We start from the raw sequence: 14,143 nt of genomic DNA on the forward strand, positions 1-14,143 counted from the left end.
GTGGACTTTTACAGGGGCTCCCACTGCAAAGCCCTGACCTTTGGCTATTGCAAAATGCACTGTCAGCTCTGCAGAGGCTGGGGAGGGACAAGGTTCCTGCATCAGAACTGTCATTAGATTTTGGGAGAGGTGCAATGGGAAGAGAAGCAGGGATGTTCTGTTTTTTTTCTTGTAGCTTGCGAAGGGTATGGCAGGTAAAGAAGACTGTTGCATAAAGCTGAGCTAGCAAGAATGAGGAAAACCAGTACTTTTTGTGCTGTGTGCTGAGACTTTTGTTGGTTTAGCCCTGACTGTAGTCACGTTCTATCCAGACAGGCTCATCTGGCCATTCAGGTCTGGCTGTCATGGGCTGCATTGTCACTAGTCTGCAACTGCAGGAGCAGCCAGCACGCTGCCCTTTCCTGCTGCAATGTATTGGTGTAATCTAAATGCATCACAGAAATAATGGAAGACACCCAGAATGGAACACTCTCTTCACTAGACTGGGTTAAAATCAGAAGCCACTGCAGCTCTACCTGTAGCTCTCTTCCTGCACCATATCCAGGGAAAAGAAGATCACCCTGGAGCAAGATGGGGTATTCAGCCCATTTCTTTTTCCTGGGCAAGCTGAAGATCCACAAGCCGTGCCCAGAAAAGGGGGCAAACCCTGGTGTGCCTCAGGGTGGTGTGGGCAGGGCCCTGGGAAGGAGAGGGATGTGCAGGAGGAGGTGCTCCGGGACACCTGGGATGCCCAAGAGAGTAGCAACAGCCCAGTGCACATGGCTGGGCTTTGGCTGCAGAGCGGGATGTTCATCTCCTCACACAGACCTGCACATTTGTCCTGGTTTCAGCCAGGACACGGTGAATTTTTTTCCCAGCAGCCATGAGGGGCAGAGCCTGGAGCCGTGTGGGTGGGTCCAGGCTGTTACTCTACACCAAGCACTTCACTGCCAGGGTGGGAAGGTGGAAGTGAGGGTCTCTCCCTGGGGGAGGATGACATTCCCTTCCGTGGGGGAAAGCGTGGTGTGGTCAGGAAGAGCTGGTGGGTATTGTTGTGGTTTTCCATGTACATAATTTCTTTGTTATTAGTATTCTTGCTATTACTGGTCGTTTCCTTATCTCATTGCTGTTTCCAGTAAATTGTTCTTATCTCAACACATGATTTGCACCTTTTGTGCCTCCAGTTCTCAATCCCATCCCCAGAGCAGAAAAGTGGAGGGGAAGGGGGGCAGTGAGAGGCATCTGGTTTGGGGGATTCTTGGTGGAGACACTGAATTGGGGAATATTGTTCCTAAACCACAACAACCTTATATCTCATCACACAGACCTGCACATTTTATCTCAAGTGCTGCATTGCAACAAACAGAGCAACAATCTGGGGAGAATGCTTAATCCACTGACGTCAAGCCAAACCTTGATGGGAGGACATGGATTCTTCATGAGGGTTTTGGGAATGTTTGCTGGCTGCCAAGATATAGCTTTCATTTAGAGCTGAAAATTATTCAGCTAGGCAGCACTGAATTAATTCCTGTTCTAAACAGTCCTGATCCAGATGGGCTGGGAATCCTTAAATATGGGAATTATAAGTGCAGAAGGCATAGCCAGAGTGGTTTGTACAAGGGAAGGCCTCCAGAACCCTGAACGTGTGCAGCAGGCATATCTCTAATTATATTATTAAACCTGTTTATACCTGATCCTGCCCCCGCAGGGAGTGTCCTATTAAGTGGCAGGATGTGCCTGAGCTGCCAGAGTGGAACCCCAAAGGGCTGGGCTCTGTTTTTGTTTTGTGAGGTTCCTTCCGTGACAGTCGGAGTACTTGCAGCAGTGTCTGCACACAGATTAACATTTCATGAGCAAGTTTAACATCAGCATTCTCTCCCTTGATCACTTGACTTTGTAACCTCACCATGCTATTAGCCTGGCTTCTTGGAGATAATCCTTAAATAAGAGCCTGGTTTAATGGCCTTAAATACATTCTCTGCTTTTAAATCTTAGATTATTTGTTCATCCAACTGTTTTAATCCTGCTCCTGCAAGCATGGACTTCACTACCTGCCCTATTTTTTGTTCTCTGCAAGCCCACATTGCAGGGGCAGCTCCCATCCCTGCTCACTTTAAATACTGCTTCAGCCCAGAGTCTTTCAGTGCTGCTTTCCTGCCTTTCCCTGCTGCTCTGCGGTATCAAACCTCCACCTGCCATTTGTCAAAGCTGAAACAGCTTCTCTATCAAGTACACTTCTTTTTACTTTAGAATTCAAAGCCCTCCTGAGTAACTCACCAATTGGGCCGTGGCCTCTCTGTGTCAGGGTGCTGTGTCTGTGCTGGACACTGCCCCGTCTCAAGTGAAGCCAGACTTTGGTACCTGTACTGTCTGTATTGGTTAAACTGCTTGGCCCAGGTTCAGTCTGTTACCTGAGAGTAAACTCTCCCTAGCCTACAACTGTTGTCTTCTCCACACTAACTTTTGGTTTAGATACTGAAAACATATCTTGTCTTGCCCTGCTGCAGGAATTGGCCTCTCTTTTAGGGCAACTAATTGGGTATTGTTGGGAGGTGCTCACCTGGAGAAGAGAAGGCTCTGGGGAGACCTTAGAGCTCCTTCCAGTGTCTACAGGGGCTCCAAGAGAGCTGGAGAGGGACTTTGGACAAGGGCCTGGAGTGCCAGCACAAGGGGGAATGGCTTCCCACTGCCAGAAGATGGGGATGGGTGGGATACTGGGGACAAATTCTTCCCTGTGAGGGTGGGGAGGCCCTGGCACAGGGTGCCCAGAGAAGCTGTGGCTGCCCCATCCTTGGAAGTATCCGAGGCTAGGTGGGAGGGGGCTTGGAGCAACCTGGGATAGTGGAAGGTGTCCCTGCCCATGGCAGGGGTGGAACTGGATGGGCTTTGAGGTCTCTTCCAACTCAAACCATTTTGTGATTCTTTTTGTATGGGTAACCAAAATCACTCATTAAGCCAGATCTCTCTTGCTGTGCAGTTTCCCCTCCCTGCTGGTCAGGCAACAGCACCAGGTACCAGCTCATTCCTATTCCCAGTGTTTGGACGTTCCCATCTGTACCGACCCTGCCATGTGGTCTTTCTGGCCATGAAACCTGTCAGCCGGTGGTGCAGTGAGTGTGGCAAACAGTTCACATCCTGTACGGGCTTGGGCTGCGGCAGTTACAGCTCTCCACAGCACCTTGTGGTGTCCTTTGGGATCTGTGCTGAAAACAGCACTGACCCCACAGGGATGATTTAGCTCCTGCTGAGTCAGGAGCTGTCCTGCCCTTCACCCTGACCCACCAGTGTTGGGCTGGGGGTGCACGAGGAGCTGGGGGGACACAGCCAGGGCAGCTGTCCCCTCACTGACCACAGGGATATTCCAGACCATGTGACACCATGCAGTTGGTGATGAGCAATTGCTTTCTTGCATCACTTGTTTTTCTTGGTTTCTATTTTCCTCTCTTTGTTGGTTTTTTTCCCCTTACATTTTTAAAAAATTCTTTTTCATTATTTGTCTTCATGTCAACCCACCAGTTTTCTCACTTTCACCCTTCCACTTCTCCCCCCATCACAGTGTGGGGGAGAAACGAGGGGCTGTGTTGGTGCTTAGCTGCCAGCTGGGGTTAAATCATGACACATCCACAGTCCAGACTCCACTGGCATGGCTATATCCATCTGTGATGGTCAGGCAGCACAGGCTGGGGGAAGTGTCACAGATCTGAGTTGGTTCTTGCTACCCAAAGTGCACACAGGGTGGCTGTACTGAGAATCCAGTGGATTGCTGACCAGTAAAGCAGGTAGGAACAGAAACCCCTCAGTGGACTGTCAGATTTGAGACCCTCTGGGAATTCATGGTGACACTGATGGATTAGAGCAGGGCACCAGGACAGAGCTGAGCATTCGTGTCCCCACTAGCCCTGAGGAGCTGAAGCATTGGAGGCACTGAGCTGGCTGGAGAGCTGGTGGTCCAGTGACCTGCAGAGGGATGCACGGACAAGGCAGAGGTGCTTTGCAGGTGCACTGCACCACAACCAGTGCACCCAGTTCTGCACTGCACTGGCCTTGTGGTGCAGCTGCACATGGCAACAACCTCTTTTCACTGACCTCTGTCTCGAGACCAATTTCACATCAGTTTAGCTGGATCAGCAGCACAAACTGTCTGCAAAGGCAGGGAAGGGGTGCCAAGGAGTGAGCCAGAGGGTCCCAGTAAACTGCACTTTATGCTGTGCTGCCCTGAGTATGTGCAGCACTGGGCACTGTGGCATCACCTCTCCCAAAATCAGGAGCTGTGCCTCAGGTACCATCCAGCACACACAAGACATTCCCTTTTGGTGCCGGCATACTGGGTTTTCAGCAAAAATCCCCATATCCTAGCAGGGGCCTTGAGGGAAGGGATGGAACCAGGGCCCCCTGAACAGTGTTGGCATTGTGAGGGCCTGTGGAGCACTGGCACCAGAGCCAGACTGGGACACCTGTGGCTGCAGCAGGGATTGAGCTGATGAGGGCACACAATCCCCAGGTTGCTGCTGCTGTGTAGCAACAGCCCTCACACTTCGGTATTCCTTATCAAGGGAGATCTCTCCCTCCCTAGGGAGCCTGAAGCTGCTCCTCTCTCCAAGCATCCTTTCTGTTTGGCAGTTGGGCTCTATTTGCTGAGTCCTGGCCCTTTTTGGTGCTGGCCCCTTGGACCTGCCATGGCCTGGCAGAGAGAACCAAGTCCTCCAAGAGAACAGGAAAGCACGAGGCAACAAGTCCTTGAAGCCACGTCCTCATGTTCCACTGCCAGATATTCCAAATTAACAGGCGATTCTGCAACGAGCTGTGGTCTGGATGTTTGCCACGGAAAGAGCCTGCTGTTCACAGCATTCCAAGCAGCGTGCAGAGCCAGCTGCTTGAGGAGGGGAAGGATACCTGTGCTGACACGGCTTTGCTCATTTTCTCTTGCTCTCGGGCATCTCTTCCAGCTGGGTTGGAACAATGGCACAGCGGACTCCCGGCAGCAAGCAGACGGGAGCGCTCTGCCTCTGCACGCACAGCGATTACAGCAACTGCCTGCCTTCCCCCAGGGAATTCAGAGCCTCCTGGAAGATAAGGAACATGAAAGGGGGAGCAGAAGCCCAGCTGAGCATACACACACTCCCTGCTGCTTCCCCAGCGAGGAGAGGCGGGGACAAACAAATCCACGGGGGAATCCTCCCAGCGCAGCCTCTCGCCCCAGGGACACGCGGATCCCATCGACACACAAATCACCCTGAAAGACTTGTGAAGGACAGACCCCGCCTGCAGCTCTGCCCTGTCCTGCCACACAGCCGGGGCTCCGGGAAACACACGGCTCTGCCCGCCTGGCTGCTGTGGCAGCACATGCCCCACTGCCAGGTCCAGCTGCATTTTTGGGCTCCAAACCTGCCCGGGGCTGTCCTGTCCAGCTCAGCCCACACGGCTGAGAACCGTGCCAAGGAGGGAAGGGCAAGTGCCTTTCTCCAGGCAGAAGCCATATCTCACTAGTTCATGTCTTAGGCCCCCAAGAAATGGCGCTGGGATGCTCAAGGGACGGATCCTCCCCCAGGTGCTCCCACCCCTGCAGCTCTCCCAGAGCTGGATGTGCAGTGCTTCAAAAGCCAAACTGCAGCAACCGCTGGGACGGACTCTGCCACGCTCGATTCAGTTTTAGGAAGGCTGCAAGAAACACTTTTTCCAGAGCTGCCTCCCCCTCTCAGAGGATGGAAGTGTTACCTCAGCAACCCAGGAACCTGCTCACTCTTCCTCAGGGATTGCACAAAGGGGGGAGCCAAGCACTTGATTTTCTCTTTGAGTAAGGTCGGGTCATTTTCAGGTGCCGGGGCACTCACTCCAAAGCACACTCCTGCGAAAACTGGCTTCTCTTCCCCATCCAGCCCCACAGGTCAGTAACTCTCACCTGGATTGCTGGGCTGCCATCTCCCCCTTCTCTCCCCTCACCGGCATCGAGGGGCCCAGCTGTGCTCGTACCAAAGCTGCACCGTAGGGAGCTGGCTGCCTCACAACTCAGCACTCAAGTATTCATGCTGAAATGCATAAAAGTGTTGGTTGAAAGAGAACAAAGCTGGCTTTGATAAAAACCCTCATGTTCTCTCCGCACTTTTATGGCCAGTTCCACTCATCTGCTGTGATTTCCTTTTGTGTCCCCAAGCAGCTTCAAAATACTTGGTGGGTTTTTGGCAAAATACTTGGTGGTTTAGTGTTTCTTTGATTCCGGAGTTTGGCCTGTATTAACCTGACTCTGTGGGAGGCAGGAACGCTTTCCTTGCACCAGTTGTCCAAGGACCCTGAAGCTATTTCATCTCAACTGTTTCCTTTCCTCCTACTTATGTTCCTGCCAGGGAGTGTAATGTCAGATATGTAAAATGACCTTCAGGGAAATTCATAAATCATTTCAGAAATCCCTGTTCCTCCAGAAATCCTGGTTCCTCCTAACCCAAACACCCCCCTGCAGAACTGCCTGTGCTGATGGGGCATACAGAGGTTTAGGGAATGCAGCAAGGTGAACTGTGCAGGACAGGGAACACCACAACCACCTCTCCTGGCCAAGCTGGCCCTGCTTTCACCAACCACAGCTCTTCTCTGAACTCTGCTGAGCCATTCTCCTCCATAGACACACTGTGCAGGTGTTGCAGTGATCCCACTTTCATCCCTCCTGGGTTCCTCCGTGAGGACTAGCTGGATGGGAGAGCCCCAGGACACAGCAGGGACGCAAACAGCAAAGTTCTCCAAGATACTGCTTCAAAGTCCACATTGTTACCACTGCTCTGCTGAAGATTCCCTCGGTTAGGTGTGAGGAATCAAGGAGAGACCTCAGGTCTTGGCAGGCCCAGGCACCAAGGCCTTTTGCTGACCTGCAGAGCTGGGGAAAGAGGGAGCCTTGAATCCCAGTCCCTGCTCCACACACCACTTACCTGATACAGTGAAATGCAATTAATTTAGGGAAGGAAGATTGTGATTGTGACCTCTACGCAAGGCATGACTTGTGGCAGTTCCCCAGGACAGCTCAGCTGATCTCACAGCCTGTGGCTGCCAAAGAGGAGGGAAGGCCTTCATCCAGCCACTGCCTCCGGAGCATCTCACAGGCTGCAGCACTCAAACTCCCGTGTGTCAACCCAGCAGCCAAGAAAAGAAGCTTTAGCCTAAGTTACCAAATTGAACATGCAGAGGGTTCAGCAGTTGCTGAGTGAGAGGTTTGGGTGGGAACGGGAGCAGAGAGGTGAAGCTACATGAGGTGCCAATGTCAGCCAAGCCCAGACCACAGCTCTGGGCTGTGAACCCATTCCAATGCCAGAGCCAGAGTGGAGCAGGGTCTGCTTTTAACCATCCTAAGCACGTTTATGGTATATAAACACCTGACCCATACAAACCAGGCATACCTTAAATCCACACCGGCAAAGCAACTAAGATAAAATTATTATTTGCCCCCCTGCACCTTGCTGGAGGGATTGGCTGGAGCAAGGGACACAGGTTTGTTACTGTTCCCTCTCGAGGCACTGCTACATCTCAACAGAGAATGGTCGTAGGAGTCAAATTTATGCAGACATTAAATAGAATAATCCATTTTCAAATTAAAGTGACCTACATGTGGAAATAAGGGTTTCTGCACTGTCTTGGTGTTGACAGAGAAAGATGGGCTGCAAGATGAGCTTTCCCAGGTCCTGTGTAAGGCTTCCCATGCCTGAGGGTTGTCTATTGTTATTTTCTAGGAGTTACTGCAGGCAACTCGAAAAGTTTTTCAACATGATGGATAAAAAGCAGTGAAAAGATCTGTGAGTCTATGTGAATTTTTATTAGCTCTCATTGACACAGGAACGGTGCAGCTTCAGCAGATCCCAAGCCTGGTGATGTGTTGGGTGGAGCAGCAGCTGCTCTTCCCCCAGGCCACATCTGCTGACTGGGACATTCCTCCCCCAATGCTCCATTAACAGCACAGTGGAGCTGCCTGAGCTCAAATTCCACAGTGATGCTGCCTTTTCCCCATTTCCTGCCCACCCCCCTGAAATTCTCAGTGACCTCTGGGAACATGAATTAGACCAGGTGCTAAGTGGGAGCTGGACTGCACAGCTGTCCCTTCACCTGCCCCGGTCTCTGCCCGTGCCACCTGCACTGCAGGGGTGCTTCTCACGGCCTTTCCAAGCTGCTGGAACCCAAGACCCTATCTGAGGCTGAAAGACCCCCAAGACCTCATGGTACAAAAGCTTCTTTCCAAGAATTCCCATCAGACTGTTTATTTCTTCTTAGCATTTCAAGTCTATGTGATCCGATTTAAGAGTCAGCAGAAAGCACACCTGGATCCATGGAGGATTCACCTCCCCTCTCCCACTGAAGCGCAGCAGGAGCTCCCAGCACTCCCAGCACTGAGGTGGATCTCAGTTGCTGCCATTCTGACATGAAGGCCTTTGACCTGAGCTCTCCCATCTCTCCAGGGGTGTTCTACTGACTGGGAAAGCTGCCACCAGCCCCCAGCTCCATCCCAGTGCCACCCTCTACTCAGGAATCCACATGTACCATTTTTTGGAGGTCATTTACTCAGCGTTAGCCGAGCTGATTTCCACAGTCTGTTCTGCACAGTGGCGCCTTCCAAATGAAGCTTGTGCAGCACGGCATATTTAGGCAACACGGACTATCACTGGGGTATTACAGGTCAGAACACATTTCCTGATAGACAACAACCCAAATGAAAGTGTGAAATTAGTTCTGTGATCCCACCATTTTGCCATGCCTGTGCAGAACCCAAGCGAAGCTCTCCTGTCCTTTGAGGTACCTCTCCTTGATGAACCTGTGCAGTCCCTGGGCTTAGGGCTAAGAGACAGGAAGGGCAGGAGGGAAGAAGCAGTTTCCATGACAAATGTAGCAAGGACACAGCACAGGATTTGCCTCCTGCTCCAGTGAGACCCTCAGCCCCCAGACCACAGTTCTGCCTCTCTCCCTCCCCTGATAAATCCTGACTGCCCACAGCAGAGGTTCCTGACAGAGCAGCCCCAGAACAGCCAACACCTTGGATCTTCCACATAAAGGCAGAGTCTCCAAATCTTACAAGTGCAGGTGCTCAAGCACTGCAGGAAGAAGGGACTTGTTTCTGCCCCTCCTGCTGTCAGGATGCCTCTTCTGGGAGACTCATCTGAGGCTGTGCCTGCTTTGCAGAGCCCTGCCAGCAAAACTGTTTCATTAAAGGGACAAGGGAAAGGTCCTTCCCACAGCCTTGGGGCAGCACACCTACAACCCACCTGGAGTTTGGTGGCACAAACAAGTCTATCACCCCAGCACGGTGACAGCTATGCCTTCACAGCTGGGTTAGTAGCCAAGGGCTTATGAGCAGAGGACAGTGATATGTCCCACAGGGAGGCACAGCACCAGGGACCCCAGAGCATCCCTGGAGAGCTGCTCTGCCGCTCATACAAGGGTTTGCAACGACTTCCAGTAGTGATAAATGCAGTGAGAACCATGGCTGCTGCAGCCTCCTTCCATTTTTAATTAGCTTTGTGCCCAGCTTTTAAAAGGCTGAAAACAAAACTGGTCACAATATCCCAGGTTACTCTTACCACCAGCTTTTACAGAAGAGAAATTCCTTCCTGACATCACTGTTTAACACACACACAGACAGCTGTTCTGACACGCTTCAGCACTACCTGTCCAATGATTCAGATCCTTTCCAGGCTGGAATCTTTGCACTCTTGCTGCCTGAAAACTCTGTGGTCTGGCACATTTATTTATTTGCTGCTCTATCAGCCTGTGCTGTCTGCACATTCTACCTGTGTTTTGTTTCCAAGTACTCAGTTAATAGAACTGCACACGTTATTTGGAACGCGTTGCGCTCACTTCAGGTGCCTCAACTCTCACAGAGTACAGCTGTCAGGTGGGATGAGGTTTTGGAGAACGTAAGTGTTAGAGCTTGGGGCAGTGAACAGTCCTTCTGAAAATCAACAGAAGATTCAGCCTTAAACCCCAGAACTGCTCTGGCTGCACGTCAGACAGTTTCAGCTGCCACGATGACTCAGTGCAGCAGTCCTGTCCTCCTGCTGCCCCGTTCCAGTGCCCCCATTTCCACGGTGTCACAGGGCCATCAGCCTGAGAGACACCTCAGCCCCTTGGAGAGACAGCAGCCACCAGGGAGGGACAGCAGCCAGACTGGGGCAGATCAGGCTACGAGGCAAAACCATCGGGGTGAGCTGTCCCTGCAGGGTACAGGGGACCCTCCCACCACCACCACCACTCTTCCCATGTGGGTGCAGGTGAGGAGCTGGCTGTGCCAGGGCTGCAATTCCTGACGCTGGTCAGCCTGTGGATCTGGGATGTGGGGTGACCAGCCGGGCTGTGGGTCAGTCACACTGGGGGGCAGGCAAGCTGTGGCCAGCCAGGCCGTGGGGCAGGCAGGGCGTGGTCAGCCGGGCTCTGGGGTGACCAGCTGCGGTCAGTCCCCCGTGTCGGTCCGCAGGGCTGCCCGGCCGCGGGGCTGTCGGGGCTCCCGGCGGCCGGGCCCAGCTCCCGGCCCGGGGCCGGCGTCACTCGTGGGCCACGCGCTCCAGCGCCACGTAGAAGCTGTCCTTGTCGTCGAGGCAGTGCCAGCCGATGGGCCCCGCCTCGCAGTCGGCGCACACCAGGAACTTGACGTTGCCCACGTCGCGGGTGAATCCCACGTTCTCGAAGGAGAACATGTCGCGCACCAGCCAGTGCTCCCGCAGCACGTCCCCGCCGCCTCCCGCCGCCGCCGCCGCCGCCTTCTTCCTCATGGCGGGCAGGAGGAGCTGCGGAGACACGGGGCCGTCACCGCGGGGCCGTCACCGCCGGCCGGCACCGCCCGCCCCCTCCCCGAACCCCCCGGTACCTCACGGCGGGCGAAGGTGGCGGCGCCGGGCAGCAGCACCCGGGAGCCGCAGCGCTGGCACAGCACGGCCCGCAGGTTGCGGCCCTGCGCGCACACGAGCCCGGCCGAGCCCGGCGCGGCGGCGGCGGCAGGAGGAGGAGGAGGGGAGGGAGGAGGCGCCGCCGGCTCCATCTCCGCGCAGGGCGCCGCCATGGCGAGGGGCGGGGCCTGCGTCGTGACGTCACACGGAGCGCCGCGTGTACGTCATTGTAATGACCCCGCCCCGTTGTGACGTCATCGGAGGGGCCCCGCCCTGCTCCGCATCCCCGGGAGCGTCCGGGGGAATCCGGGTGGGAATCCTGCCGGGAATCCTGCCCTGGGGTCGTGCTGGGGCCTGGCACAGGCTGCCCGGAGCGGCCGTGGCTGCCCCTGGATCCCTGGCAGTGCCCAAGGCCAGGCTGGATGGGGCTTGGAGCAACCTGGGACAGGGGAAGGTGTCCCTGCCCATGGCAGGGGGGATGAGATGAGCTTTAAGGTCCTTCCCACCCAAATCTGTCTGGATTTGCTGTTTCCCCAATGATCCCGGACTGGCAGGAGTTGGCGGTGCAGTCTGTCTGTCGTGGGCCTGCCCACAGGGACCATCAGGGACAGTCACATCCCAGGCATGGGAGTCTGGAGATGCTTGAATTCATGACAGCGGTTGGAGAAGGAGCTCAGTTGATGCTGGACAAAGGGAAATCATCTCCCTTCAAAGTCTCCATCAGTGGAGATATTCCAGAACCGTCTGGATGCAGCCATGTGCTCTGGGATGGCCCTGCCTGAGCAGGGAGGTGGGACCAGATGAGCCACCGGGGTCCCTTCCAACCTGACCCATCCTGGGGTTCTGTGAAGCTGCAGGACATCTTTTCCATGCGGTGGTTGCACCAGCATTTGGGAGTGCCTGGGCTACTCTAACACAGCAGCTGCTTGGCTGCTTGGTACAGAGAGAGCCCGCTCAAACTGGGGAGGACAGAGAGCACTGAAAGGGCCAAGGGGCTGACACTGGGAGCAATGTGTTTTCCAGGAGAGGAAAGCAGAGATCAGCCTGACCCCACAGAGCCTGGGCAAAGCAGGAGGCAGCGCCGGTGCTCACAGGCAGCAGTGCTGGGGACAAGGTCCTGGGGCCCAGGTGCCTCTGCTGCTCCTCACTGAGCATCTGTGAGCCACTGTGGACGTGTGCGGGTCTGGGCTGCTGCTGCCGGCCCTCTGTCAGTGTGGAAAAGACTGAAAGAGGCCTTTTGATTGAGCCACTGCTTCTTTAGAGGGTAAGCCAGCTCCCAGAAGAGCCCGGATTTGGTGTAAATATGCCACATCCTCCTGCTGCCTCACTGTCTCCTGACTGACTGCTGCCAAGAACTCTCAGGAGAAGCCAGAAATGGGAACTGATACTCGAGGTGCTAAATAAAGGTACAGGATTTCATCAGCAATCCAGCTGCTCACCTCAGGCTGCAGCCCTGGGCAGTCCTGACATGAGCTGGGGTGTGAGTGTAGCTGGGAGACATCACCCCACTGTCCTGTGAGCTGTGCAGGTATTTCCAAGGCAGGGGCAGTGTTCGGGGCACTGGAGCTCCTGAGCCCTGTCTGGGTGTATGTGGGGGCAGGGCTCGAGAGGGCAGCGGTGCATGAGGGAGGTGTGGAGCTCAGCAGCACCCACTGAGCGGGGTCCTGCTGCCCAGAGCCAGGCACAAACCAGCCACAGGAAGGTGACAGGATTCGGTTCTGTCCCACAGCCAGAGCCACCTGTCCGAGGGCTCAGGGAGTCACAGAATCCCCGTGCTTGGAGGTACTCTGGACTCAATGGAACCTGATCCAAACTGGGTCTCCTCCAGGCAGGGTTACAGACCTCCAGATTGCCCTTCCCAGCTGCGATTGTTCTTGGATTCTGTGAGTTCTTTCCTGCTCATGTAGGTGTCAACACCACTTTTAGAAAAACACCCCAGAACATTCCTGGGAGTCCAAATCCATCCCTGCCCTGGGAGCTGACTCTGGCTGCCCCAGAGGCACCTGAGCAGGGACAGTCCACTTCAGTGTCACTTCTCTCTCTCCAGAGCTTTGGAGCCTCCCCATGGGTCACTCCTGCCCCCAGACCAGCCAGGAAAGCTCTGCTCCTGCCCATGCATTTGCTTTGCAGAAGGCTCGGTGGGGGAGGCCTCTCCCTCCCAATCTGACATGAAAGGACACGTCTGTAGGGCCTCTGCCTGGTGGAACCAAGTGTGCACATCCTCGTTTTGGTGGTAACACAGCCTGTGAGGAGCGAGATCCCAGCCAGATGGGGGGAGAGGAAGGTGAGCCCTCTGCCTGCCCCAGGGAGGCTCGTGCAGGATGCAAGTCCACAGCTGCCAGTGCTGCCTCCGCTCTCACCTCGTCACATTAACGTGAGATGGGGCCCTTCTGATGAGCCCATAAACCCCGAGTGGCACAACACAACACTGATGTCTCCAGCTTGTGGCCCAAGGCTGCTGCTGGGCTGGGCTGGGCTGGTTGGTCAGGGCTGGTGGCTGGAGTGGTGTCTCTCATTGTTACAGTCCTTGTGAACAGTGCAAGGGGTAAATAAAAACCTACTAATAGGATCTTTGGCCAATTCTTAAGTCTTGGGTGGGAGCTGTCTCTGTTGGAAACTCACTCTTAATTCTGCCCTTTAGGATTTTCTGCTGGATTATTCATGAAGCAAAGCTTCACTTTTGCTGGCTGGGGAGTATCAATACCAGCTTCTTCCCAAGTAGAACATTTTGTCCCTTTGTTTTGCTTTCAGCAGGAGCCTGTACATTTTCTCACCTCCATGGAGCATTTTGAAGGTTTGTCTTGTGCGTTACCTCCCTGGAAACACAAGTTCCTCTTCAAGCCCTTCAGTACATCCTGCCCTGGAAAGGCAGGGATGGGTCTGCTGGCCATTCTCATGGGGTCACATCCTGCTGTGACCCAGTTCTGATGCTGCTGCTTCAGTCTGCCCAGCTGCTGAGTTTCTGCCCAACCACACACTGGACATATCCCTTTTGGAGCTGAATCCTCTGAGCCCTTTGCAGGAGAGCGGGGTGGGTCAGGGAAGGGAGAGGAGCTACTGACAGCTCCAGGCTCAGCATCAGAGCCTGGAAACTCCCCCTGCATTGCCTGTCTCCCTGCAGGTGTCAGAGGGGCACAGGTAGGACAGATCCACGTATGGGACCAGTGAGTGCTTCCTTGTGGGTACTGCACTCCCCAAACGGGGCCTGTCCCCTTGTTTGCTTCCCTATTTCTCGCTGGCTGAAAACTGATGGAGCAGTTTGGGGGACAGGTGTCAGGAGAAGCTATTGAACATCTGGAGTGAGTGGTGAGTTGTTT

General features: G+C 54.4%; 1 protein-coding gene across 1 annotated transcript; it reads right to left on the minus strand.

Annotated features, from left to right (window-relative positions):
* Nucleotides 1–9,434: 9,434 nt before the first annotated feature.
* On the minus strand, nucleotides 9,435–11,018 carry RABIF (RAB interacting factor). The gene is made up of 2 exons (XM_068995846.1): nucleotides 10,808–11,018; nucleotides 9,435–10,727 (listed from the first exon to the last, which is right to left on the minus strand). Exons 1-2 carry the CDS (start codon nucleotides 10,997–10,999, stop codon nucleotides 10,485–10,487), a joined length of 435 nt encoding a protein of 144 aa, XP_068851947.1. The 5' UTR covers nucleotides 11,000–11,018; the 3' UTR covers nucleotides 9,435–10,484.
* Between the last annotated feature and the right edge of the window lie 3,125 nt (nucleotides 11,019–14,143).

The sequence above is a fragment of the Aphelocoma coerulescens genome, chromosome 26, assembly GCF_041296385.1.
Source record: "Aphelocoma coerulescens isolate FSJ_1873_10779 chromosome 26, UR_Acoe_1.0, whole genome shotgun sequence".
Taxonomy (NCBI): Eukaryota; Metazoa; Chordata; class Aves; order Passeriformes; family Corvidae; genus Aphelocoma; species Aphelocoma coerulescens.

Coding starts and splice junctions, on each gene's coding strand:
- RABIF (XM_068995846.1), bottom strand. CDS start 10,999: ATGGCGGCGCCCTGCGCGGAGATGGAGCCGGCGGCGCCTCCTCCCTCC. Junction 10,728..10,807: donor CCACCTTCGCCCGCCGTGAG/GTACCGGGGGGT, acceptor GTGTCTCCGCAG/CTCCTCCTGCCCGCCATGAG.